The 24580-nt window shown below is 41.8% G+C and overlaps 1 protein-coding gene across 2 annotated transcripts; it reads left to right on the top strand.

Annotated features, from left to right (window-relative positions):
* The first annotated feature begins 579 nt into the window (after positions 1–579).
* Positions 580–22636, top strand: OSGIN1 (oxidative stress induced growth inhibitor 1). Of its 2 annotated transcripts, XM_035336563.1 has the most exons (7): positions 580–594; positions 2413–2522; positions 16192–16295; positions 18518–18654; positions 19012–19203; positions 19511–19602; positions 20290–22636. In XM_035336563.1, exons 3-7 carry the CDS (start codon positions 16211–16213, stop codon positions 21278–21280), a joined length of 1497 nt encoding a protein of 498 aa, XP_035192454.1. In that variant the 5' UTR covers positions 580–594; positions 2413–2522; positions 16192–16210; the 3' UTR covers positions 21281–22636. The 2 variants fall into 2 exon arrangements, with proteins under 2 accessions (XP_035192454.1, XP_035192453.1); XM_035336562.1 differs by lacking the exons at positions 580–594; positions 2413–2522 and adding an exon at positions 11841–11990.
* Positions 22637–24580: the final 1944 nt, after the last annotated feature.

Raw genomic sequence — 24580 nt, 5'->3', positions numbered from 1 at the left:
GAGCTGCTCAGTATTTATGATCAGGCACAGAAAGGCATGACACAAGTTGTTGTTGTATCCTAGCACAGCACCAGTTCTGAATAATTTTTGTGCTGGTGACCCAGTAGCTGAAGCACAAGCCAGGACATCCAGGTTCACTCCCTGGCTCTGTTGTGGAGTTACTGAGTGGATATTTGATCTCTTTAAGAACTTTTTGAGTTCTTAAATGATTAAAAGCCTTAATTTGATATGTAGTCACACACGTGATACTTGTGACAGACTTGGCACCATCTTAAGATTAGAATTTTTCCTTATAATGTGAAATTCTCCTATTGTCTTGTAAGAGGATTTCTGCTATTATTCATTCATATGGTTGCCACTCGTTTATTTGATTGGACTTTTTTTCTTTTCTGCTACGTATTTATGTATTTGTGATGAACTGTACAATCTTTGAGTGCTCTCTCTGGACAAAGCTTAATAATGACACTTATTTTAAAGATGTTTCAAGGCTAACAGCAGTACTGTGACAGCAGGACAAGTTTGCTACCTTTTATCAAATGACAGAAAATGGAGAGAAAGATCAAGACCTTATACTGGATGCGTTTTACTTTCAAGGTATGAAAGCATTCCAAGGCTGAGTGGTACTCAGAATCCTGTAGCAAAGTTTTGTGGGGAGAAAAACATGATTTTCTGAAATTGTTTCATTATAATGACTTTTGTTAATAATACAGGTGGAAAACCTCATATAGTAGCAGGGAATATGGCAAACTTGCATGATTCTGTAGGTACATGCAACTCAAAACATTTTGCTAAAGCTACTGTTGTCTCACTATATTTTAAGGTCACAGGTTACTCCAGCATTTGACCTAACGTATGAAGCTTTGATTCAGCAATGAACTTGAGGAAATTCTCAATACTAAGCATTGTAACAAATCTTGTCCTCAGCAGAAGTACTTGATCACATGGTTACCCTTTAAACATGAGTTCTTTTGTAATCACGTGTACACTTGAATTCAAATTAAAGTCCTTAAAGCAGAAAAGGAATGTAATTCAAGATAACTTTTCAAGATTGATAGCGGTAGTTCTTGTTACTTTGCAAAGCTTCTTTGAAATGCACTTTTTTATTTTCTATAGCTGTGCTCATAGTTGATATTTATATTCACAGGCTGGTTTGAACACTTAAATATAAAAAATATAAAGTGTCAGATATATTTATGTACACTAATGGTAGTGGTTTTGTTAAAGGATCTGAGAAAATGAAAGTTCCTCTTAGAAACAAAGCATATTTCTTTGCTTTTTAATTGTAAGTTTAAATACTTAGCATTTTTTGTTAAAATCACTTAGAAGTAACAACAACAACAACAAAGTTATTTTAGTGTTAAAATATCATAATATTTGGATGTATCTGAAATTGTTGCATATTTTCCACTGAATTTATAAATTCTCTCAATGGTATTTTCAGTGGGAAACACTTGCCAAGAATTTCATTTCTCAACTCTGGAGTCTTAATCCTTTTCTACTACAAATAAAAAGCCTCTGGTGAAACTTTAAGTCTCAACTGTTGTTTAGAGATGCATTTTTGCAGAGCCAGTCAGCACTCTGGAGCAATTCTGGGCCAGAAGCTGAATTCCTAACCACCACAGGACGTGCTGATGGCAGGGTGTGCAACTTGATTTTCACAGGCACTGACTTTGTAATGCAATTTTATGCTGGGCACCAAAAATCTAGCAATTAAAGCTTAAGTTACAGCATTCCATATCGGGGGTATCAAACACAAACAAGTTGACAACTGCCACAGGGCTTATTTTTGCTGCTGAGACATTTATATATGTGTCTGGCTGGCTCTTTTTCCATGGTCACAAGCATAAAAGCCTTTATTGTAGCTCAGTGGGCTTTATAGAGGTGAGAAGAAGCTACCTAGACTGTAAGGAGAGAAGAATGTAAATATAATGTAGTCCACAATGGAAGACATGATAAAAGGCAATAGGTGGAGATTGATGCAGAACCCCAGTGACTTAGTCATATGTTGTCATTGTTGGCTTGAAATGGAAAAGCAAAACTCAAAGGAAGGTCATCAGAAAAGACTACTTTTCTAGGGAGCCTGCATACAAAATGGAGTTAACATTTAACATTAACTGCTGCACGTCAGCTGCGGTGTGGGCAGCAGATGTAGAAGATTTGGCACTCTCAGGCTCAACAGCTTTGGCTGCATTTTACCAGTTGCAGTAAGGATAGGGAGTATTTTAGAGGTCCTGTGTGTTACCTTGGTGCTGCTTAATATCTATTGTGTCTATTCTGGGTAAGCTCAGGGTTCAGTAAATTCACTGGATGTGTATATGCTTCATCTCTTTCAAATGTGCATAAACAACAGCCACTGATGCAAACCTAGGAGTGACCTTGCATAAGCTGTTCTTACTGTCTGCTTTATTCCAGGTGAGAGAATGAGAGCAGATCAAGATCAGACCAGGGGATGGAGTACAGTATGAGCTCTCTGAGCTTTTCTGCTGTGTTTACCTAAGGCCACCTCCCTCTTGAGGTTTAAGGTGAGAACATGCTTCCTCCCACACACTAGCCCTTCAATTTTGTTGAGGTTTCTTTGTGAACAAGAAGGATCCAGAAAGTCTCCAAGGCTTTCCACTCTGCTTTTTATCAGGCATATGGGTGACTGCATTGGTTTGAAGAACAAGCTGTATACTTATTTTATATTATCATATTACTTCATACTTTTGCACAATTCCTATGTGATGTCTCACACTATGGCACAAATCCAGGTAAGTAAGCTAAGTCAGAGCTAGCTTGAACTTGAATCTGAGGTCATGGTAGATAGTCCTATGGAAACATCAGCTCAGTGCTTGCTGGTAGCAAAGCAAATCAAGTGCTAGGAAAGAATGGAGGTCAAACCAGAAGGCTGCTGCATAACCCTAGGGCTCATCTATGCCTAGAGTACCACTATATGATGTGCTCTTTCTTTCATGTCAGGATATGATAGATCTGAAAAAGGTATCCAGGAAGCAAACCAGGTTGATTTAAGATATAGAACAGCTTCTGTGTTGGGAATAAGTCAGAAAACTGAGAGGAATATGGTAAAGTCTATAGAGCTGAGTGGCATAGAGAGGGATCAGTCGTGTAATCTCCCTTCTGATACAAGGAGTATAGGCCATGTGAAATTACTAGGAGCCAGATGAAAATAACTTGAAGAAAGGGGCTAGGAAGTGAACAAAGCTCATCAGGTTTCAGCAGATTGTCTCAGCTGCAAATAGTTGGAGGCAAGGGAAGATAAAAGACAAGCATCACATCCTTGTCTCATTCTTTATCTTCAGTAGGTGTCAGCTAATGCCTGATGCTGAGGATGGGATACTAGGCTGGTTGAGCCCTTAGGTCGGTCTGGCCTGGTTACCTGTTGACAACTCATGTGTATTCAGGCACAGCTAGCTAAGATTGCAGTGATGGGACATAAGCTGCCCATTACTTGATCTGTGGTTACTGCTGATAGCCTTGAAGGTTAACCTTCAGAGTGTCAGGAGTGCAAAAGAAAGCTTTAGATAAAACACTGGTCAGTGCTCTCAGGGAACTGGTATCAAACTGATAGCCTGTGCTACTGGTCATCTTGGTGCCATGCCATTCTGCCCTCATGCCACACCCCTCTGCCCTACTGAGCATGTTATCAGTCTGCATTGTTGAACAGTGCAAGTCAGGTGCTTCAATGCTGGATGGCTTCAGCCTCGAGGTAGGGGTTCAGGTTTTTTGGTAGAGGTTTTACTCAATGATCCAAACTTAGCATTTTCACAATCAAGATAAATATTGACCAGGGAATCAGAAATTCCTCCATTTCATGTCTGCTTGTGGCAATTTCTCTGTAGACAGGCAGAAAAATTGGGGCATACTGCAGCCAGTTAGGCAGCTGACAAAAACATGAGTGGATCGTAAGTTATTTTCCGTATAGAATCATTATTGGCAAGGGTATAGGACTAATCTAGAATGTCTCATCTCTAGTAAGTAAAAATAAAAAAGAAAAAGTAAAATAGCTTTGGAGGAGAAACAAGAATACCTTTATTGAGATCTCCTAGCAAAACAACTTCAGTTAGATTTTTAGGAGATTGTGGTTCATATTCTGCTAGGTGCTGAATACATAGATAATTATTGCTACAGCAGCTTGGTTTTTTTCATTGACTTATGCTCAGCATTGAGCTTTGACATATGTGGAAATGGATGACTATCAGATAAATGTGGAATTACACAGATCACTAAGTATTTCTAACACACATGCATTGGGGAATTAGTTACTGAATAGCTTTATTCTTGTGCAGTAATCCTGACTTTTTTCCTGCAAATTCACTGTGCCAAATCTTTTCAGAGTTCATAGTGGATATTTCATGTTTCTAAAGCACAGAAATGACACCAGAATACATGCAGGTATTTCAAAACAGCACATGCTATTTTACAGCAAATGGCAGCTCCTTTCACATTCCAGCTTCCTTAAACTGGTCTAGAGACAGAGCTGTCAATTACAGTGAGAAGCCTTGACCTATGAAATATTTTTGTTACACTTTAATGCATTACTGTTATACTGTGACTAAGTGATAAGATTCTCTTTGGAAAAGATAGTGGTTCACCCAGTTTTATGCAGAGCAGTTCCAATGGACTTTAAATTTCACTCCTGGCAGTCAGCATTGCAGCAAGTGGTGCTATTTTAAGAGGGAAATTGGGGTCTAAAACTTAATTTGAGTGTATCACATCAGCTGATCTTTCAGTTTGCCTCAGAGCCCTGTTTAAAGGAAGGGGCTTGCATACTAAAAGCTCTTCGAATTTCCCTCAGACTTTTAAAAAGTTACAGGGGAAGGAAAATGCTGCAAGTCAGGAACATCAGAATTAGTGAACTGGATCTGACCAGCTTCAACCTATGAGCCAGTATCAGCTGCTTTAGAGGATGAGGAAAATAAACCCTGAGGTTAGGCAGTTGTGGGATACCTCTAACACAGTTCTTTTCTAATCCCCCCCCAGCTAAAGACTGGCATGTTCTCCTGCAGAAATGCTTATTTTAATTGATGGAAACCTATGATGTTGGCTATATTAGCTCTGGATGACCTTAGTTGTGCACATTTCTAAGCTCTTCAGGAAAGCTACTAAATTATTTGTCTTGATTAAGTAATTCTTGATGTTGATAAAGAATCTTGATGTTGTTAAGAATTTTATTAAGCCAGGCTAAAGAACTACAGAATGGCTTAAGCTGTGGCAAAGAATCTTTGAAGGCTTTCTGCAGCCCTGTTTATGAACTCTGTAATGGAGTTAAACACATTTTAATACACACTCATTTTTCAGTTCTGAATTGCCCACTTGTATTTGATAATCATTGTTTTTGCCTTAAGAGAAATTGTCCAGCAAAGATGCCCAGTGCTCGCAGGCTGCATCTGTATCCCCTGTACTTTGAGGGTTCTTCTCTGTTGGTTATTCTGGTAAGGAAATCATGAATGTTAGCTTCTGTGGGATGTTTTGTGCTTTGGGGCATTTGCTTTCCAAGTTGGTCAGTCTGGAACATCATAATGTAATGCAGCAGCTATTTTATTAAGCTATTAGTTGCCAAGTGCCAGTATAGATAGATAAAACATAGCTGAACACTGTCTATAGGACTGTAGAAATTAGAGGCTATGTCTTCTCTTCAGATCATTCTCTTATCCTGAACTCTTGTAAATATTTATGATTATATTGACATTAAGATAAGAAGAGGAAAACTCCCTACCAGGTTCTTTTGCAGTTTAATCTTTGACTAGATCATAGCTGCTGTTTGTTAGAAGTGAAAGTGCACAACTTTACTTTTTCCCCAAAACCACATCAATGTTGAGATCATCATGGAGGCCCGAGTGCAGTGAATGTGTGCTGAGCTTTCCTCTGCATCTTGTACCTGGAGGACAAGGAACATGCAAAGGCCTGGTCCTGGGAAACATGCATGGCCATAGCCCCTTGAGCCAAAGGACTGCACCTCTTTGCATCATACTAGTTTTTGAAAGGAAGCTTATGTTCTGGCAAATACAAAGCGCACTGGAGTTGGCTATCATCCCCATACACTGATCTGAGGAGGGGACAGTGACCCTGGCCCCTTTTATAAGGTGGGCCAGGGAAAATGCATGTGCAGCCATCTCCTTCTCTGCATGGACACTTTGTATGTGAACTCAGTGACTGTATTTTTGTGAGATACCCACTGCTATTTCACAGTATAGTAGGCTACTTTGTATGTAATAGGAATGTATTTTTCAGGGAGTTTATATGGACTAGCTAGATCTCTGCTAACACTCCATTATTGCTCCCTTAGTTAGCTTGGATAGAGAAGATGCTCAAGATCTCCCAATAAGGCATTCTCAGTCAGCACTGGAGTGCCCATACAAGGTTTTACTGCAGATTAGCTGAAGATACAGCTGCGTGAATGCAGTGGAGCTCCATATACCTCCTGGGTGGTATGATTGGTTCTCACTTTCCCAAGTTTATTTCTTAACAAATGTTTTTAAGAGGCATTGGTGGAAGTGGCGGATGCCTCTGGTCTGTGAAGATTGGTGAAAATCTTTGCTTTGACCTCATGGTTTTAGGAAGACCACCCTCTGAGAACAGAGACAGGGAGAGAATGACTTCAAGGTAAAGACCTGAGGGTGGGAGAAAACAAAATGATTATTTTTTTAGAATAGTTCCAGCAAAATATAAGGTTTTGTTCTATACTTTCCTCAAACAATATTCAAGGGCATTAAAAAAAAATAAAAATTTCAATCGTTTATCAGACTGGGAGGTCAATGTCCTTTTGAATAATAAGTGAATGGGGTGAACTTTTACTGCTCTCCTCTTGGATGCAGCTGCCTAAATGCTGGAAAAAAAAAAAAAAGTATGAACACGGGACACATGTGGCCTTGGCAGGGACACAGGAAAGTAGGACACAAGCTCTGGGCCAAATTTTTCTTTAGAGGAAGCCATGTGAATGCACAAACACATGTAGGAAATCACGAGCAGAACTCGGTCTCTCACTTGCAAAGTTTCCTAAGCTTTTTTTTTTTTGTCAAGCCCAGCAATCGTTTGGCTTCCTCAAGGCTTCCTTACTCTAGTCATTTAGCAAAGCAGTGTACTTCAGGGATCCAGTTGCTGTCAGAAGTGGTGTGGCCACAGCCTGCCCCTTCTGATTTGGAGATTTGGAGAGCACCAGGACATCTTCAGGGAATATCTTACTGACATGATTTTTTAAAATCCCAAACTGGGGTCCACGTTGTGGTGATGGTGCCAAATGTGTGTTGTGTTTGATTGGAGCTTAAAAAAAATAGCAAGTAAAATATTTCAGTGTTAATTTTGAATCATTTCTTTTCATTAAATGTATAGGTTCTAATTTTGGTGGATAAGTTAACATATGGTTATGTAAATGGAAACTTGCCTCTGTAAAAAGGTGGAGATCATTTTGGCAGAAGCAAAGCTGGATTTCAGATTCTGAACAGAGATCACATAGAATTTAAATACTTGGTCAAATGTTTTAACGCTTATGTGAGACTTTGTCTTAGATTAAATCATCTGCACTAGAGGAACTGGTGGGAGGTACTGAAGCACTTAGAAAGTTCCCCTACAGGGAACACATGCAGAATTTATTTATTTTTCTTGTAATTGAAAGAAATAACTAAGTGTCAAAGCACTAGTGTGGCCCACAGGATCATATTGGGAGTGTTCCTCTGATTATTAACACCCAGCAGAACGTGAAGTTGTAATGTATGAAATAGTGTAGTGTGCTGTGATAAATTGGCACGGCATGATGGTGTACCTTAACATCTGGCTAGTGGAGAGGATGGGTGTGAGAGGAACAGAGACAAGTGTCACAAGTGTCACAAGTGAGCTGTCATGATCACAGGTAAGAGCAATGAATTCTGACACTGGGGAGGCATTGTTCTTTGTGCTCCCCCCGGATGAGAAGACAGCAGAAACAGGGCTATCTGACAGGTTTCACAGGTAGGATATGGGTGGGTATACCTTCTCAGTGACATGAGATGTTGAGTCACTTGACAGAAGGAAATTTCTTGCAAAGGGAAATGGTTCGGGTGCAAAATGTTCATCCTGAACAGTGCTACAGTCTGTCCATGCTTTTTGGCATGTTCTTCAGATTTTACCTTGGTAAAACACGATATTGACTTGTTTAACTTCTGGGAACTGTATCGTGGCTGACCAAAAGGAAAACAAATAGACCTTGGCAACAAATGCACCCAGGATTGCCAATACTGTGAACTATAGGGTATGACTTGAAGGTGAAGTGAGTGGCTACCAGCGAAGTCTGTCACTCTTTTCTGCAGCCCCAAATCTTCTCTGGTTGGGATTGATACGTGAGGTGGTGTATTTTGAATTCCCCTCTGCACATTGATAGGGAATGGTTTGCCTTGCTGCTGTTATAGTATGCACAAGGCTTGTTGATATGAAAGCAAATGTAGCCCTCTACTGCTGTGTCCTGTGTTTCTGCCAGTACAAGGGAAGGTGGAATTGATCCTTTACAATATCTGAAGGCAATTTGTAATGTCATGAGTTCTCTTTTCCAAAAAATGACTTTAAGAAGCTTGTCACAATGTGTGGCATAAGCATTATATTGCTCTTGCTAGAACTCTTCATGTTTTAATCTGGATTAGTATGTTTCCTGGATTGTTTGCTAGAAGCTAAGCTTTGCTCTTTTATTTTTTGAAAGGGAAGAAGAGAAGCCTGTGCAAAATCAGCTTTGAGTTTCTACTTTTCTGATAAATCTACATGTACCTTGTGATCCAGAGATATGAAATCCTCATATCTCAGCTGGTTAAAGTGCAATGCACCTCAGTGAAAGAGCCTACAGACTAGCAGCTTGGAAGAGGTTTTTACCTGGAAAAATCTGAAGCCCTCTAAAGACTTCTGAGTCTGTGCATCAAATGTCAGTTTGTGCAAAGGAGTTAGTACCACTGGTGAGTACGTATTCGTAGACAGCTTATGAATAGAGATAATACAATGCCATGCTGGAGACCCATATGTAAACTTAATTCTTGGGCACTTTTTAATCTGGATGATACTGCTTGCAGTGAATCAGGAAGAAAAGATAACTGAATTGCATACCTTTGTCGGTCAGAGGCTGGCTGCCAAGTGAGGTACAGATTACACAATTACTTCCTCTTCTGGAAAGTTTGAGCAGACAGTGCATTAGGCTGAATTAGTTGTTTCTGAACAAAGTACACAAGGAGAAACAGAAACATTGATACATAGGCTATGTGGTGTTAATTAGGATAACTATAAAAAAAAGTCTCTAACTTGCTAGATTTAATGGTCCTATTGTACAAGCAATAAAAGACAGTGAAATATCATATTTGAACACATTCCTGTGAAGAACTCTACTGTATGCAGCAATGAGATAGAAGTGGTGGCTTTGGAAAGACATCCTGGCCTTTCTTGCACAGTGGTAATATTAAAGAGATTCTAATTTTCCTAAACCTAGTGAGAAATTAAGAGAGGACCTCATCTCGTACATAGAGGTCAATTTTTATTTCTGCAGATGTGTACACATAAGAAGTATTCCTGTTTTTACTGTTGATAAAGCCTGCCAGGCCATCGTATGGTTTCCTATTGTGCCTATGACATGAGCAAGTGTTGACTAGAACATCTTTCTTCTAAAATGTTTGATGTGCTATACTGAATTATATTAAGGATAGCTTTTGAAAAACCTACTAACAGAACAGTTTTAAGTCACCTAACCAAGCAAATGCCTTAATTTCTCTGGAAGTTTTTTTTTTCTTAACTGATACTGGTCACTTTTGTTACCAGCCAACGAACATATATCTAGGTAATACATCTGAAAGCCTTTGCTCATGTCAAAAAATTAGTATGAGTTGCATAAGTGCACCGTGAAAATATTACCTTGGATAAAGGCCCAGACAACTTGAAAGAGACCTTAAAAACAAATAAAAACCCCCTTCATTTTGACATATGGATTTAGTGATTTGGATTTCTAGAGGGATCATTTGGTTAAAATTTAAATGAAACAATGGTTTTGTATTTATTAAAAAGGTGATTCTGGTGTAATTAAAATAGATTGCACTCTATTCTACTTTGATGTGGGTCTTGAGAGTGTAGAATTTTCTCAAGAGCTGTTTTCATCTTTTGTATCACATTGTTGAAAGTACCTCTTAACTGAGTACCAGCAGTCCTCCTGGCTCCCTGGAGATCATAGCTTCAAAATAGATGGTCTCAGAGATAAAGATACACAGTACTTACTATTTGAAATGAGCTACCTACTTCAGCACAAACTTGTTTAATTTGTACTTCAAATTTAGCGAGCTTGATTATTCCACTGAATTGAGTAAGATGCCTTGGATGAAAATCCTAGTATGTTGTGGTTTTGTAGCCTTTGTTGTAGTTTTACTCAGGAAGCTGTCTTAGTCATTTTACTGCTATTATACGGCAGGTTTATAAGAATATTTCACTGAAGGAAAAAATATACACACCTGAGCTCTATATTTTCAGGCCCAACATATCTACGAGATATAGGAGAAACTTCATAGAAGTAAGGCAATTTAATTCCCATGATTACATGAAAAATAAAAGTTATGATTAGGGATTTCTGTATAGAAGAGGTCATGGTTGGAGGACCAGGAACAGGAGATACTCTTCTGTTGAATAAACAACTCTTGTATGTCTGCCCTTGCACTTTATACTTAAGCTCAATATGTGTTGAGTATGAAATTAATTGTGAATTCTGTAAGATGATACAGTTTTAATACTGTGTAGAGCTAAGCAGTGACTCCTGATTTTAAGAGCCACTGATGGATAGGGATCCTTAGAATAAGATCTAGTCTCTGAACTTGTTTTCTTCGAACTAGAACTCAAACTATTCTATTTTGCTCTCAAGATGGTAATTTGCAGCTGGATTTTTACCACATCACAATTTACAGCAAGGTCTCTCGTGTGTCCAGTTCGAGTTCTTCTTGTCCTGGTCCTGTCAGCAGCTTTTTTTCTTCCCATGGAAGTTAGCACAGAAAAAAAAAAGAAAAAAAAAAGAAAAAAAAAAGATGAACAACCCTGTGGGAAGTTGATGATTGGCAGTACGTAGGATAAGGTTCCCCAGAGATGCTGATGAAGTTACCTTGGTTGTAGTTTTATTTCCACTAAAAACCTTGGAGGGAGGATAACTGCTATTTAGAAACTCTCTGATACAGGAAATGCATTATGACATTAAATACTAGAGAAAAATGGGAAAAGTAGAAGGAATTGAGTAAGGAATTTACTGTGCCATTTAATCTCCTTGACTTTGGTTGGTGTGACTGAATATAGAAGTGCCTGGTGGCTCTGGGTTACTTTACACTTCTGAGCACAGCCATCCAGGTGACAGGATCTCTACAGAGACACCCTGCTCTGCCAGTGCTCTCAGGGGTCTCATGCATGTCCCCGGCTGTGTTAAATGCTTTGTGTTGATAAAGTGAAACTAAAACCTCAAACGCTGTCCAAAGTGGGAAGAAAGTAATCACAGAAGTTCTTTCCATTTCTTTTCAGTTCTAAAGGAAGCACTCAGTGGTATCCCATCACTCCTGATCCCTCCATGAGCTACCACTGTAGCAGCTTTCTTTTTTGCTATAAAGGAGAAACCCAGTTCTGCCATAGGAAGTGTGGCATTTTATGAAATGTCAGGTTTTAATTTGCCCTGAGGATTAAAAATGAGTGCATTTGTTCATTGTAGTGCTTCCACCATGCATGGCTCCTATAAACCTGCCTTTCCTGTGGTCATGGAGTCAGCTGAACATCACTAAGGAAAGTTACTCTGCATCATTCATTCACAAGCTGGGAAGGGAACTATTCCTGCTGACTCATGCTTATAAGTATTTTCCTTGCTCCGCCTCCATTCATTTCGGCTCCACCTCTCATTTAGTGCTGGTAGCCTACTATATTTAAGCCGCTGTCTTAGAGCAGAGGCAGTATTCAAGGCTTGGAGTCTGGCTTTCCTGGCTGTACAGGCATTTTCACAAAGATCTCACTTCTCATCAGACCTGCTGCTAAAGGTAAGAAGGCTGTAAGTGAATATAGAGAGTTCTGTTTGTCCTGCATATTGTTAGCATTGTTTTCAGAATATCACAGGGGTATTTGTAGAAAGAGGTACTATTTTTATGTACCATAAAGTTGAATTCTTCCACAGACATTGTTTTTATGGGGTACTCTGGCTTTGCATATGAGTGATAGCGCAAGTGGTGGGAAAAAAAACTTCAGAAACTTGTGGGAAAGTGAACAACTTAAAAGCTATTGGGAAAGTGTAAACTTCAAAAACTATTAGGATTTCTGTTTCTTAAAAGCACTAATGAATTAAGTTTAAATAGCTGCTGATGAAGTGGATGGGTTGATGAAGAAATCAAGCTGAAGGAAACTGTTGCATTTCTACATTAGCATTGTTCTTGTTTAAACCCAAGTGTCACAGTAGCACTTTCTTCCATTATTTATGTGCTGATTGCACTGCTCTTTTGAACTCTCCTCGTGTGCTGTAGAGGCCCTACTTAGTGGTCCTTACTTGAGCAAAAGTCCCACTGATGTTCTAGGGAGAGCTGCTTGCAAATGGCTGATGTAACTTGGCCTTTTACTTCTACTAAAGATTATTTAGTTTCATTGCCTTGTTAATTCATCTTTGCTTTTTTTTTTTTTTTTTCTGCTTGCTTAAAACCTGTTTCAATTGTGCAGCCTGGAGCCACTAGGGGCCATACTGACCGGCTTTGTGAGTTATAGTCCCTCCAGGCTTAAGGCTGTGTCAGGAAGGTATGCAGAGTCTGGTCCAGGATGAGCTGGGTGCTTTTCCAAGCCAGAACGATTATGTAACATCACATCAATGCTGAAATGCTTTGGAAGCAGTGAGGAGATGAATTGTGGAGCTTGCAGCGTGCTCTCAAATGAAGAGGAGGAAAGATACAACCATTTAAAGTAGGAAACCTAAAGCAGGAGCCAAAACAGTGATCAATGTCACTAAACTGACTAAACATGAGTGCCCAGCAGCCTATCGTACGTGAAAGAAGCATGAGAAGATGAGTCTTGGGTTGCATCCTAGTTCAGGCTTTCTTTTGTTGCATTTAGTTAACCACCTCTCTCTGAATGTGAAATGAACTTCAGCATCCTGTACACTTCCCAGTAGTCTCTGCAAGAACAGGCTTTCGTCTGCTGCACTGAATTAGCTGTATGGTGATTGAGGTGTATGTAATCTCTTGATTCTGAAACTGAAAAAATAATCCCCTTTTACTTATAATGGCAGGGAAAGTGAACACTTGTCCTGAAACTGAAAAGCCTGTGACACTCTGAGCACAGTTTTGCCCCCAGAAGTCAAACAGCTAGCCTACAGGATGGGAATAGCCATTAACAGGTTCAGCATCTGGCTCATTTTCTCCTAAGCAGTAGATTAATTAATTACAAATTATAGAAATGCCAGCTTTGGGATGTGGATGGGACTTTTCATCTATAGAGATGTGCTAGGATAAACAGAAGCATCTGACAGTTAATCTTGTGTTGATAGAATTGTCTGGTGTCAAAACTTGGGGAAACAAGGCATGTAGCATTGAAATGGTCACAATGGGGTTTTGTGAACCCAGATCTTGAGTAAAACCATGGCTAAAAAGTGTCATGTATGTGCACAGAACTAAGAATTTTCTCAGAATAACAATTGTGCTTCTCTAGCCATTACATTTTGGTTTAATTGCAGCGAATGCTCCCTTTTCATGCATCAAAAGGAACAGAATGGAGGAGGAGGGTGAAATGAGGGGAGTTATCACTGAGCCTGAGGCTGCTGGCTTTGTACTCTATCAGGGTGGGGTAGGGTGGCATGGAGCAGTGGCCGGGAGCCAAGGCAACCTTCCTGCACTGCAAACAAGGCTGCCAGACTGACTTCTACCGCCTTGTGTCTTTTTTGTCCCCTTTGGGATCCCCCAGGAAAGCACTGGCACGGAACAGCATGACCTTGTGCCCAGGTCTTACAAACAGGCTCATGGGCTCGTTCTCTCTCATATTGGCTTTGCTCTCCTGGACCTGTTGCCTTGTGCAGGATTGGGTTGGCTCGGCAGCCCTTGCTTCCAGCAAAAATCCCACGATGTTGCTGGGTTACCGCTGCCTGCAGCATGCGTGCAGACTTTCTGTGTGTGCTGCTGCAGCCTGCTACAGAGCAGAAACCTGGAAGAGCCCTTCCAGAGATCTTCCTTCTCGTTTTCAGGTTCCCAGTAGTTTCACAGAGATAAAAGATATTGGGAAAAATTAATTAAAAACTTGTCTTATGTAGTGCAGCTGTGGAGAGGGAATTATTTGTTACCATGGAAAGGTAAAATAAGTACTGTGATTTATGCTGGTTTGAGTGGGTACCTTACTGGTCACACTGGTGTCCTGTCCCTCTGGTGTCTCAGGACATCAAGTGTGCTAGTGCTGAATTCTGGAGCTTTGTGATGGGGAACTATTTGCAGGCAGATTTACACCGCAGTCTGCTGATGGTAGTGCAGGTTTTGGCTCATATAGCAGAACTTACCCCAAAAGGCTGGGGAAATACTTGGCCGGTTAGGCTGGGCTCCTGCCACTACTGGGGTTGGGGTAAGTATGCGTTAACAGTTGGATGCCTGCCTCCACATGGACGCAACATATGGAAGAGTTTGTCTTTTGAGTATATGCATCTACCTTTGGGTCACAGCTAGGCTGGGAAATGAAGTTTCCAACTCCCTTTAAAGCTAGATGCCCAAAATGACTTGAATTAAAGACATGGCTATTATGTCTTATGTGGTTCAGGCAAAACACATGAGAAAGACTCAGTGAAGTGGTAGTAGGCAACTAGTAGGCGTTACTAAACTGCGATACACACTTTGGACAAAGCTGCTAGTTTTAAATTCTGCATGTAGGCCTTATTACGTGCCTCTCTACTTAAATCAACCCAGTGCTCTTGAAGTAGTTCTCAGTCACCTTTGTCTTGGTGCACAAAGGAGTTGTCACGTCCTTGCAGGCGAATGCACTGACAAGTCTCCTCCTGAAGCCTGGGATTCTTCAAATCCTATATTTAACTGGGACTCCTGCCTGCTCATTCAATCACTGGGGTCTTACGGCATTAATGTAGCTGCTGGGGATGTAAATGTCAGGCTTAAAGGGGAGCATTGCGCTCGCAGGATGGCATCTGCTGCGCTACTTGTGTCAGGGGCAGTGATGTGCCAGACCTTATGGGAGTGTGCGGTGCGCTTGCCAAATATCTTGCTGTGCTTGGGAAGGGTGTGGAGAGCATGCCCTGCTGAACAAAGTCGTACCGTTCACTGGATTCTGAGTTAACTTTCCCAACTGAGAATAATATTTCTAAAGGCTATATTCTCTCTAGAATAACACAAACGCTTCTGGTGGATTTTGAAAATCTCCATTTTACTGTGGTAGAAGTAACTTGACTTCCATGCACTGGTGACAGTGTAGTTTAATTCCCTGGAAAACTGAAGTAGTTATTTAACATGGTGGGATCCCTGCAGGAATGGCGAAAACAACAAAAAAAGAAAACCACCAAGAACAAAACCACAACAAACCTTTGGTTCACTCCTCATTGAATATTTGCATGACAAAATCAGCTGTTTTGTAGGTTCCACTCTTATGACAACTTAGCCTCCAAGATAATGTTACTTATTTTGTTTAAAGTATTGTTGCTATTTACTTACGCAAACTTAGAACTCTGTGTTCTGGAAGATGAATAAAGAGGGCATCCTCAGGTTCAGGAACCGCATTAGCACTTCTCAAAAAGCCCTCTAGCCATTGAGCAGCACGTGTTTGAAAATTCAGCCAAGAGATTTCCAGCCTTTGGGCAGAAGTCTTGAATGAGATTTGCTTACCCTCATAATAAATGCACAAACTACTTTACCAAATAAAAAGCACTCGCAAATCGGTTCATGATGTATTTTATTTTTTTTTGGCAAGCTGCAACATGTCAGTTACTGTAGTCGGAGGGTTACTGATGTTGCCAGCTATTCTAAAGGGACCGAAACTCATGTGTGGTAGGGAAAGATAAGGGCCCTCTCCTTTTCCTGTGATATAATCAGGGAATCATCTTTCAGCTTCTAGGGAGGAAAAAGGGTGGAAAAAAAGAGTAGGCCTGTCCTGAGGGTGGAAGTATAACGTGACGGTGTACAGTGCAAGGAAATATTTTGGATCAGCCCTCTTCTGTGGGCTATAGACAATAATGTAATTTTGTCAAGCAAATGTTTCAGAACTTCTGTGTTTTAACAGGTTTGATTCTTGGGCCTAAATGCTTTCAGACAGGAAGATGTATTCAATATTGAACAGGCATCAGAAAAAGAGTGGGTTCAAGCCGCTTCCCGTGGTGATCATAGGTAAGTTTTCTCCTGTCTACATTCTCTGTTGTTGTTGTTGCTTTGGACTTGCTGTCTTCAGCTTTTGTTCTGTGTGTTGGATGCTCAAACCAGAAATCCCTGGCCAATGTTTCTGCCTCCTTTGCCTGACAGTCAAACTTTCTGTAGTACCAAAAATGAATGGTAGGAAGTAGGGAACCAGCTGTTAAATAACCTGAAACACACACTTTTTTTTTTTTTTTTTTTTAAAAAAAAAAAAAAGAAAAAAAAAGAAAAAGGAAAAGGTAGCCTTTTGGACATGAGTTCAGTGGGTCTGTTTTTTCTGTTGGGTGTTTAGAAAGGTTAGGAACCATTCCGCTGAGACAATCATTTCACAGAAAGTTGATTAATGTTCTGTTGTGCTTGATTTGGGGGATGAGTGTGATCTTTCTTGTTCCACCTGATTTACTTAAGAAGTGCCCCAGATGCTGTTAATGTTTCTGGAAACTTTGTAGATTGTTTTTTTAAATGCATGAGAAATCTCTTGGCATGTATAAGTCAGATACATTGACTTTATACATAATTGAATAGAATGGTACGAAGCGGTGTTTTTTCACCCATTTAGAAAGCAGGTTATGTAGTAACTTTATTATGTCCCTTGTGAGAGGGGAGGTCCCTAGTGTGTCTAAAGAGGGACCCAGCGTGGAGATATCCCTAAAGCCTCTGAAGCACTGGTGGGTGTGAAGATGTGCAGGATGGGGAGGCTGTCGGACCGAAGCAGCACAGCTGTTTCACTGCAGCTGGACATTACATACAGGTTCCAGCTGCTTCCCCACAGCCCTTTCTGGGAAGCCTATAGGCTTCTGCTGCTGCGCTGGCAGCCTCACAAAAGCAGTTGCTTTCTGGAATAGGTAGCTCTGCTTGTGACCATCCATGTCAAACTTAACTGTGGTTCAGAAAGTAAATTCTCTGCATTGATTGCTCAGTGTTGTGCTCTTGGGTGCTTAAGCTTGGTTCAGGGACCTTCTCATACATCCCAAAGCGAAGGAGTAAGTTCAAAAGTGTTACATTCTACCGCAGCTGCAGCTTAGTTTTTGTTTAATTTCCATGGGTTTTGGAAAACTTCCCTGTGAGTGGAATATTCCAAACACTGACCCACAGCTGCCGGTCCTCACTCAGTACAGCAGACTTTGTCCCCAGCTGTGGCACATGCTGCCCTTCACATAGGTCAGCTTGTTAGCTTTCCAGCCTGAGCCTCCCTCTATCTCAAATGCCCCAAGTGGCCTTTGCTCCAGTGATTCACGCATGCAGCACGGGCACTGTGTCAACACAACCTGCTGCAGGCTGCTCTGTCACTTCAGCTCTCCTCCCCGACATCGTCACTGCATTATGTAATGGTAGTTAGTCACATAACGAGCAGCAGAGCTGAGCCAGAGAGGCTGACGGCTAGTTATACAGACACTGTAAAATATTAAACATACTGGAGAACAGCCATGTGAAATTTTTCCACAGGCTACTCTTGCTGGGCTTTGGAGTCGCACCGATCAAGTCTTTCCACTGTCTGTTGGGTGGCTGGCAAGAGGAGTTCAGCTCTCCAGCAATCTGTTCAATTCTGAGGGACTGTCTTGGCATGGCAGAGAGACTTTTCTTCCTTAACACACTGCCTGCAATACCACGGTAGAGCTGGTTCCAATCTGAAAGTGTCCTCAAGATCTGTCAGTCAAACCACTATTGCCAGCTATCCCTTATTATACGGCTTTTCATACTGTACAGAGCAGAGCTGTTTTGGTCACTGTTTTCTGGACATCCTGTATATCCTGTGCACAGTGAACCACTCTACACAGATGGGAAATGTATATCCAGGACAGCTGAGGCCCCCAGTCAGTATGTGACCAGTTTCCAGACCTTTAAAGAAGTCAATGAGCAGTAACTCAATTTGTCAGCAGGACAGAGACCTCAACCTTCAGGTGAGGTTAGCCTCTGGCTTGTGTAAGCAAATTCATAACCTTGCGATGCAAATGTATGTAATTAAGGAGTAAAAGGGGACATGAGGGTAAAGTGATTTCCCCAACTGCATCCAATAGGTCAGTGGTATTCTGACAATAGAAAATCTCTTGTATACATAGCAGTGACTTTGATCTATTTCTTTGATGTATCTATTTCTTTGATCTATTTCTTTGATGTATTTCTACATATTAGAAACACTTTTTAAAGGGTTGCTCTGTCTGCCAGACTAAAATATCTCCTCCATTTTGTCTTTTTAGGGAATGGACCTTCAGGAATCTGTCTCTCATATTTGCTGTCAGGCTACACCCCTTACTTCAAAAGAGAGTCTCTTCATCCTCATCCTATTCTTCAGAAGAAACTAGAAGAGGCTCCAGATGTCTCCATTTTGGACCAGGTTTGTTTAAAGAAAATACTGTTTTAGCAGAAGCTTTCAGTGTATCATTATAGTGAAACACCCTAGGGGTAAATTACAAATGGTGAACTCATTTGAGGTTTCGAAGTACATAGGCAGAAATTTCAAAGTATGCAGACAGAATAAGCCTTAAGCAAAGTACTTCTATTTATCTGAATCTCCCGTGTATGAAGTGCCTGCATTGCTAAGATCCTCGAGGTAGTCCTCAGGCAGTAACAGGCTGCATGCAAGTAAATGAACTTCGCACAACACCAAAAGCACTAACTGGAAGTGCTGCAGTTACAGGCAATCTGCTGCCTGCCAGGACACACATTTTGAGCATGTGATTTGTCTCTTCAGGATTTGGAGTATCTATCTGAAGGTTTGGAGGGACGATCCCACAGCCCTGTGTCTCTTCTGTTTGATACTCTTCTGCGTCCAGACACAGACTTTGGTGGAACAGCAGAATCTGTCCTCACTTGGTGGCACGAGACCGACAGAGCCATTCCCCACCTGGTCCTTGGCAGAAACCCTCCTGGAGGTGCCTGGCATGTACGTGAATCAAAGCCTAACTGCTTAGGTCTGCATGCTGTAGGAGAGCCAGAGGTGTTGACTGGGGAGTCAAAAGGTGCTCCCGTGTGCTGGTCATCCATGTTTGATTTTACGTGTACGAAGAAATGAGTTTAAAAGGGGTAAGAGGGGGCAAGAGTTTGTTCTCTTCGGAGAACATGGATGGTTTCTTCCATGCTAGTGGATCAGATGAAATCACTGACTTCTCATGTTCTGAGACATTGAAACTTGAGTTACATTTCACTTTGTACATTAAATAACTGAAAGCTGTTTAACTCTCTCGTTCCAGTCTATTGAGGGCTCTATGATTACCCTAAGCAGAGGGGAGTGGATGGGACTCCCGGATCTCCAGTTCAAAGACTGGCTAAGGCAAAAGAAAAGGTGAGATATTTATGGTCCAATTTTTTTTTTTCCTCAAACATCCAGAGGTTATTTGGGAACCTGGAATGGACTCCTTGAATGCAACTGCCCATCTGTCATGGATGATTCTGCTGACAGAAAGGTCGCTCTCCCCATCAAAAGTCCATTCTGTATTAAGTGACTCCAGATAAAGTTGGAGTGCTGGTTACCATGAGTCTTTCTCAACACACACTGGCATGATGATCACAGTGTGACCATGAGGTCTTCTGAAAATATTTGCAAAAGGCATGGGTGTCTGACTTTTGTGTCTCCTACTGCTGTCCCTGATGACAAGCGTATTCACCTGAGCTGTTTCACAGTCTCTCAGGTGCTTTTGCTCTCAATGTGTAACAGTTGAAACCTTAAAGGAGTTGAAAATGGAATAGAAGTGAAACACGTGAGAGGAAGGCACAAATGAGAGACCGTGTTTTTAGGGATGGGGACTTTTTAGGGATGGGATTCATGTTAGTAACTTGCCTCTGTCCAACAGCTTGTGGACTTGACTGCTAGTTCTATGTACCAGAAAAAAACTTTGAAGTCAGGGAAAGTAGATAAGTCTCCTCTGATAGTGGCAGGATAGATGGCTCTAGGATATGTTCAGTGGAAGAAGGGAGAAACTCCAGGCTCTTAGTTAACTGCTGCTTGACCTTTGTTTGTAATATATTACAGAGGCCTTAGAAACAACAGAGCCACAGCAGAAGACATTGCTCAATACTATCAACATTATGTGATGAAGAAAGGGCTGCAGAAGAACTTTAGATGTGGGACTGTTGTAACCTCTGTGAGGAAAGTGAGTGCAGAGAGCATCTCCAACCACATGCAGGAAGATCTGCAGAAGAGTGACTCCCTCTGGAACTTCACTGAGGAGGGTATGGAGGTCTTTCAGGTGGATGGATTTGTCAAAACTGTCCAAGGTGATAAGGAGCCCTTCTCTATCTATGCAGAAAATGTGGTCTTGGCTACTGGAACATATGATAGTCCCACTTGGCTGGGGGTCAAGGGAGAGAACCTTTCCTATGTCCATCACCAGCTCTCTGCCCTAGAGGAAGCAGTGAAGAACAACAGTATTGGTATCACGTCAGACCCAGTCCTGATTGTAGGTGCTGGTTTGACAGCTGCTGATGCGATTCTCTTTGCTCACCACTGCAATATTCCAGTAATTCATGTTTTCCGGAGGCGAGTCAGTGATCCAGGTCTTATTTTTAACCAGCTACCCAAAATGATGTATCCTGAATACCACAAAGTCCATCAGATGATGAAAGAACAGTCAGCTGCCTGTGCTGGGCCATATGAATGTTACGTTAGCCTACCTGAACATCATGTACTATCTTTTGGCAAGGACAAGAAATGCATCTTTCAAGACAAGAATGGCTACCAGAAAGCTTATAAAGTTTCCATGGCTCTTGTTCTAACTGGTTCAAACCCCAACCTCTCATTTCTGCCAAATAATGGCATTGATTTGGCAATGGACAGCGACCAACCGGTCAATCCCAAGAGGAATCCCATAGAGGTTGACCCATTCACCTATGAATGCACTCAGGAGAAAGGGCTTTATGCCCTAGGGCCTCTAGCTGGAGATAACTTTGTACGCTTTGTGCAGGGAGGGGCTCTGGCTGCTGCCAGCTCTCTCTTAAAGAAAGCAAACAAAAATCCCCCCTAACAAAAAAGCCCCCCTGTGCTAACAGTGTCTGAATGGGTTACTGCTGTTTTCATAGAGAATCTGATATGTACATCCTCAAATGTGAAGCCCACTCCTGCTATTCTCCAAGGTTCTGTGGAGAGTTACTAAGTTCTTGCTGAGTTACTTGGGAAGCTTAAGTCACCAAATGGATTTGGGAAGGTTAAGGCACTAAATGGAGTGGGTTTCATTCATGGCAGTACCTTCACTCTATGGGGATTCAGCTCCTTTCCTGCACAGCTGTGCAGGGAGGCAGCAGGGGCATTGAATCTTCTGCCTGGAGAAGCAGGGGGCAAGCTAGTGATTGCTCTTCTATGTTGACACCTTCCAGGTTGCTGAAATTTGAATTGGGAAACAATCAAAGTCAATTATTTCCAGCCAGCCTGCTGACAGCCCTGAGTCTGTCAGTCTTACAATGTTTGTGATGAAACAAAGCAAGCCAAAGTGGTTCTGGTTGCTCCTGTGGCTCAGCTATATGTTCTTATTAGACCAGAGTTCACTGAAAGAAGTGGTATTCTGCAAATAAACTGACACAGAAACACAGTCAAAACTGTATTATCTCACTAACAACACCAGCAACATGTAATATCTAGTATCTTTTTATTCAAAAGATTCCTGTGATGTTTTTGCCCGTCGGGGAAGTGATGGTACTGACTTAGAAAAATCCGGTTTGCCATCTTGCAGCTTTTTACTAACTGCTAAAATGTGATGGCCAAATTCCTGGCAGCTGCTGTAGAGACAGCAGGACTGAAGGGGAGCTACTGGTCTGCTGAGGTACTGTGTGGGGCTTCTGCTGCACAGAGGATTTCAGAGAGAAGCAATAAGTTGTGTACTGTAGTGTGAATTTCTAACGTAATGTCATCATCTAATAATGTTGTGGATTAAGGGGAAATGGCACAGTCACTTTTTGATGGTTTATGGTAAATAGTATGATTTTTATACTGATTTTCTAAAAGATTTTTTCTAGCAATGCATCTTGCTACAGGCTTTCAGTCAGTGTTTTGAATGAGCTGGGATGGGTGGAAATGATGCCTTATGTTGCCAACAGCATTCTCAACAGACCTGCAAGGCCTTGTGTACTTCTCCTAGGAGTTACAGCTCATCTTATTCAATGTAAAGACAGTCTGCTCCTTGTGTTGTACTGAAACTTGCTGATGTGACAGGATGCTGCACATATCTCTGGAAAGCTGTATATGTGGCTGTTCTTAAAAGAATCCTCTTCCAGTTGTGCAGGGGGATGTGTAAGGAGCTTGTCTGCAGTGTTGCTGTATCACACCTGAATGTTGTTGCCACTGACTTGTATGAAATGTTTTTCAATAAAGTGATTTCAGACTTATTCTAAGCTTGTTTGTTTTTAACCCTGACTTTAAAACTCCAACCAAGACAAAATCTAATGAACTATTATTCATCAGCTTCCTGGCAGTCACCAGAATGTGGTTTGTGCCTGTTGAACCTTGCCTCATTCCTCTCCATAAGAGCTCAACATGGGATTTGTTTTCTGTGCATCTTTGCCCAACAGGTTGGAGTACCTTTGTAGACACTACCCTAAAGCATCCTCTCCCTTTTTGTGAGGCTAAGCAATGCTACAGAAGCAAGCTATTTGCCAAGCAATTTGTTCTTGCCGAGGAGATTTCAGATCTTTCCTGTTACCTAGTGTCTTCTCTTGGGAGAGATCCCAAATCATGGCCTAGTCAAGTTAAGTTATGATTGTTTAGGTTGGAAGGGACACTTAAAGGGCTCACTTCCAACACTACTAACACAGCCTAAGGTTTGGAGTTAGACACGTTTGCTCAGTGCCTCATCAGGGAAAGCTTTCCATGTCTCCCAGGATGGAGACTCCATCTCTTTGGGCCCCCCATTCAATATTTGACCAACTTTTTGAGAATTTTTTATTTATTTAAATATGTTAGCACCATTTATTTTAATGATGCTAATCTAATTGCCTCATCCTACTGCAGTTAAAGGAGAGGTGCCTTTGTGGTCCTCCTGAGCCATGTGGGAAGCTGCCCATCTTCCTCACCTTGTAACTCATCCTTCACGATGTTAGGGCACTGTGAGCTTCTGGGATTGTGCTGTTCCTTCCCAGCAGCTGACCTTTGATAGGAAAAAAAAAAAAAATCAATGCTCACCTTTCTAAAAATAACATTTGGGGTCAGGTCTCAAATTCCTGCATCAGAAGTAAAAGAACCAGAGAACAGAAGCCAAAGGGCAGCTTAAAAACATCAAGGGGCATCAGAGCATACTGGGGATAAGGGAGTTCAGGCTGGTTTCGAGTGAGTTGCTGCTCTTCCCATCACTGGCGTCAAAGTCAGTGCTCATGCTGATCGTTCCTGTACCCGGTGTTGTGTTACTGTGATCTAATTTGCCCTGCACAGGGGAGCTCCTATCTAGGGCAGCAGCCAGCACCTACGTCAGGGGCCTTGGGTTACTGTGTCTTAAATAGCTGTCTCTCTTGCCCTGTGTAGGACTGGAAAGGGAAGTGGTTTTTCATAACCTGTGCTTAGAAAATATCCTCTGTTCTTCCCTGGAGGGCTGTCAGAGTAGCAGAACTCGGGAGTGAAATAGTGGTTCACTCAGCAACCATAAAAAGTTGTCAGGGCAGGAGTGCATGGTGCTAATCCAGGCTGCCATTCAGCTCCCTGTAGCCAGGGAGACAAATATGAATTATAGTTCCAAAACACCGGCCATGAGAGTCAATAGATAGCTGCTTTGTTACATGTGGACTTCATCCGTGCGTTATAACCTTGACCTGCAGCATGTGACAGGACCAGAAAATAAAGTCTCCTCCTGGGCCTCCTGCACATCACGCTCCTCCTGCAGCAGTGGCACAGCTTTGCAAGGTGCTAAATGCTTTCAGTGCTGTTTCCAATGCTGCATGCACAGCCCACCCTGGAGGTTACCTCGGTGAGTTATTTGAAGTTGGAGACTGCTCTGCTTGTCCTTCAGCGTCCTCTCCATGCTGCCCAGCAGGAGCCTTCTGCGGTCGCAGTGGCTGGAGCCGGTCAGGCTGGGAAGCCCCAAGCAGCTCCTTCATTGCTCAGCTCAGACACAGCAGGTTTCTTGCGGTTTTATTCACACCTCTGGTTGCCACCAAGAGGGGATCTCAAGAAAACCCAGGGCACCAGAAAGCCCTCCATGTCAGGCACATGTTTTCTGTCCTTTGGGGCTGCTCAGCCTCCTTTGGTTCCCTCCGCAAACCTACTCCATCCCCAGCTTTTGTCTCTGCAGAGCAAGCTCTGGAGACCCACTTGAACAGTGGAAACTTCTGTTGCCAGAACAGAA

Source organism: Oxyura jamaicensis, chromosome 11, assembly GCF_011077185.1.
Source record: "Oxyura jamaicensis isolate SHBP4307 breed ruddy duck chromosome 11, BPBGC_Ojam_1.0, whole genome shotgun sequence".
Classification (NCBI taxonomy): Eukaryota; Metazoa; Chordata; class Aves; order Anseriformes; family Anatidae; genus Oxyura; species Oxyura jamaicensis.
Note: the sequence above shows the minus strand (reverse complement) of the source record. Positions and strands in the feature narration are given on the sequence as shown.

What these genes read in the sequence shown, in the direction of transcription:
- OSGIN1 (XM_035336563.1), top strand. Translation starts at nt 16,211, where the DNA reads ATGCTTTCAGACAGGAAGATGTATTCAATATTGAACAGGCATCAGAAA. An exon ending in CTCCTGGAGGTGCCTGGCAT is followed by an intron (nt 19,204 to 19,510) that starts GTACGTGAATCA and finishes CTCTCGTTCCAG; the next exon opens with TCTATTGAGGGCTCTATGAT. An exon ending in TGGCTAAGGCAAAAGAAAAG is followed by an intron (nt 19,603 to 20,289) that starts GTGAGATATTTA and finishes AATATATTACAG; the next exon opens with AGGCCTTAGAAACAACAGAG.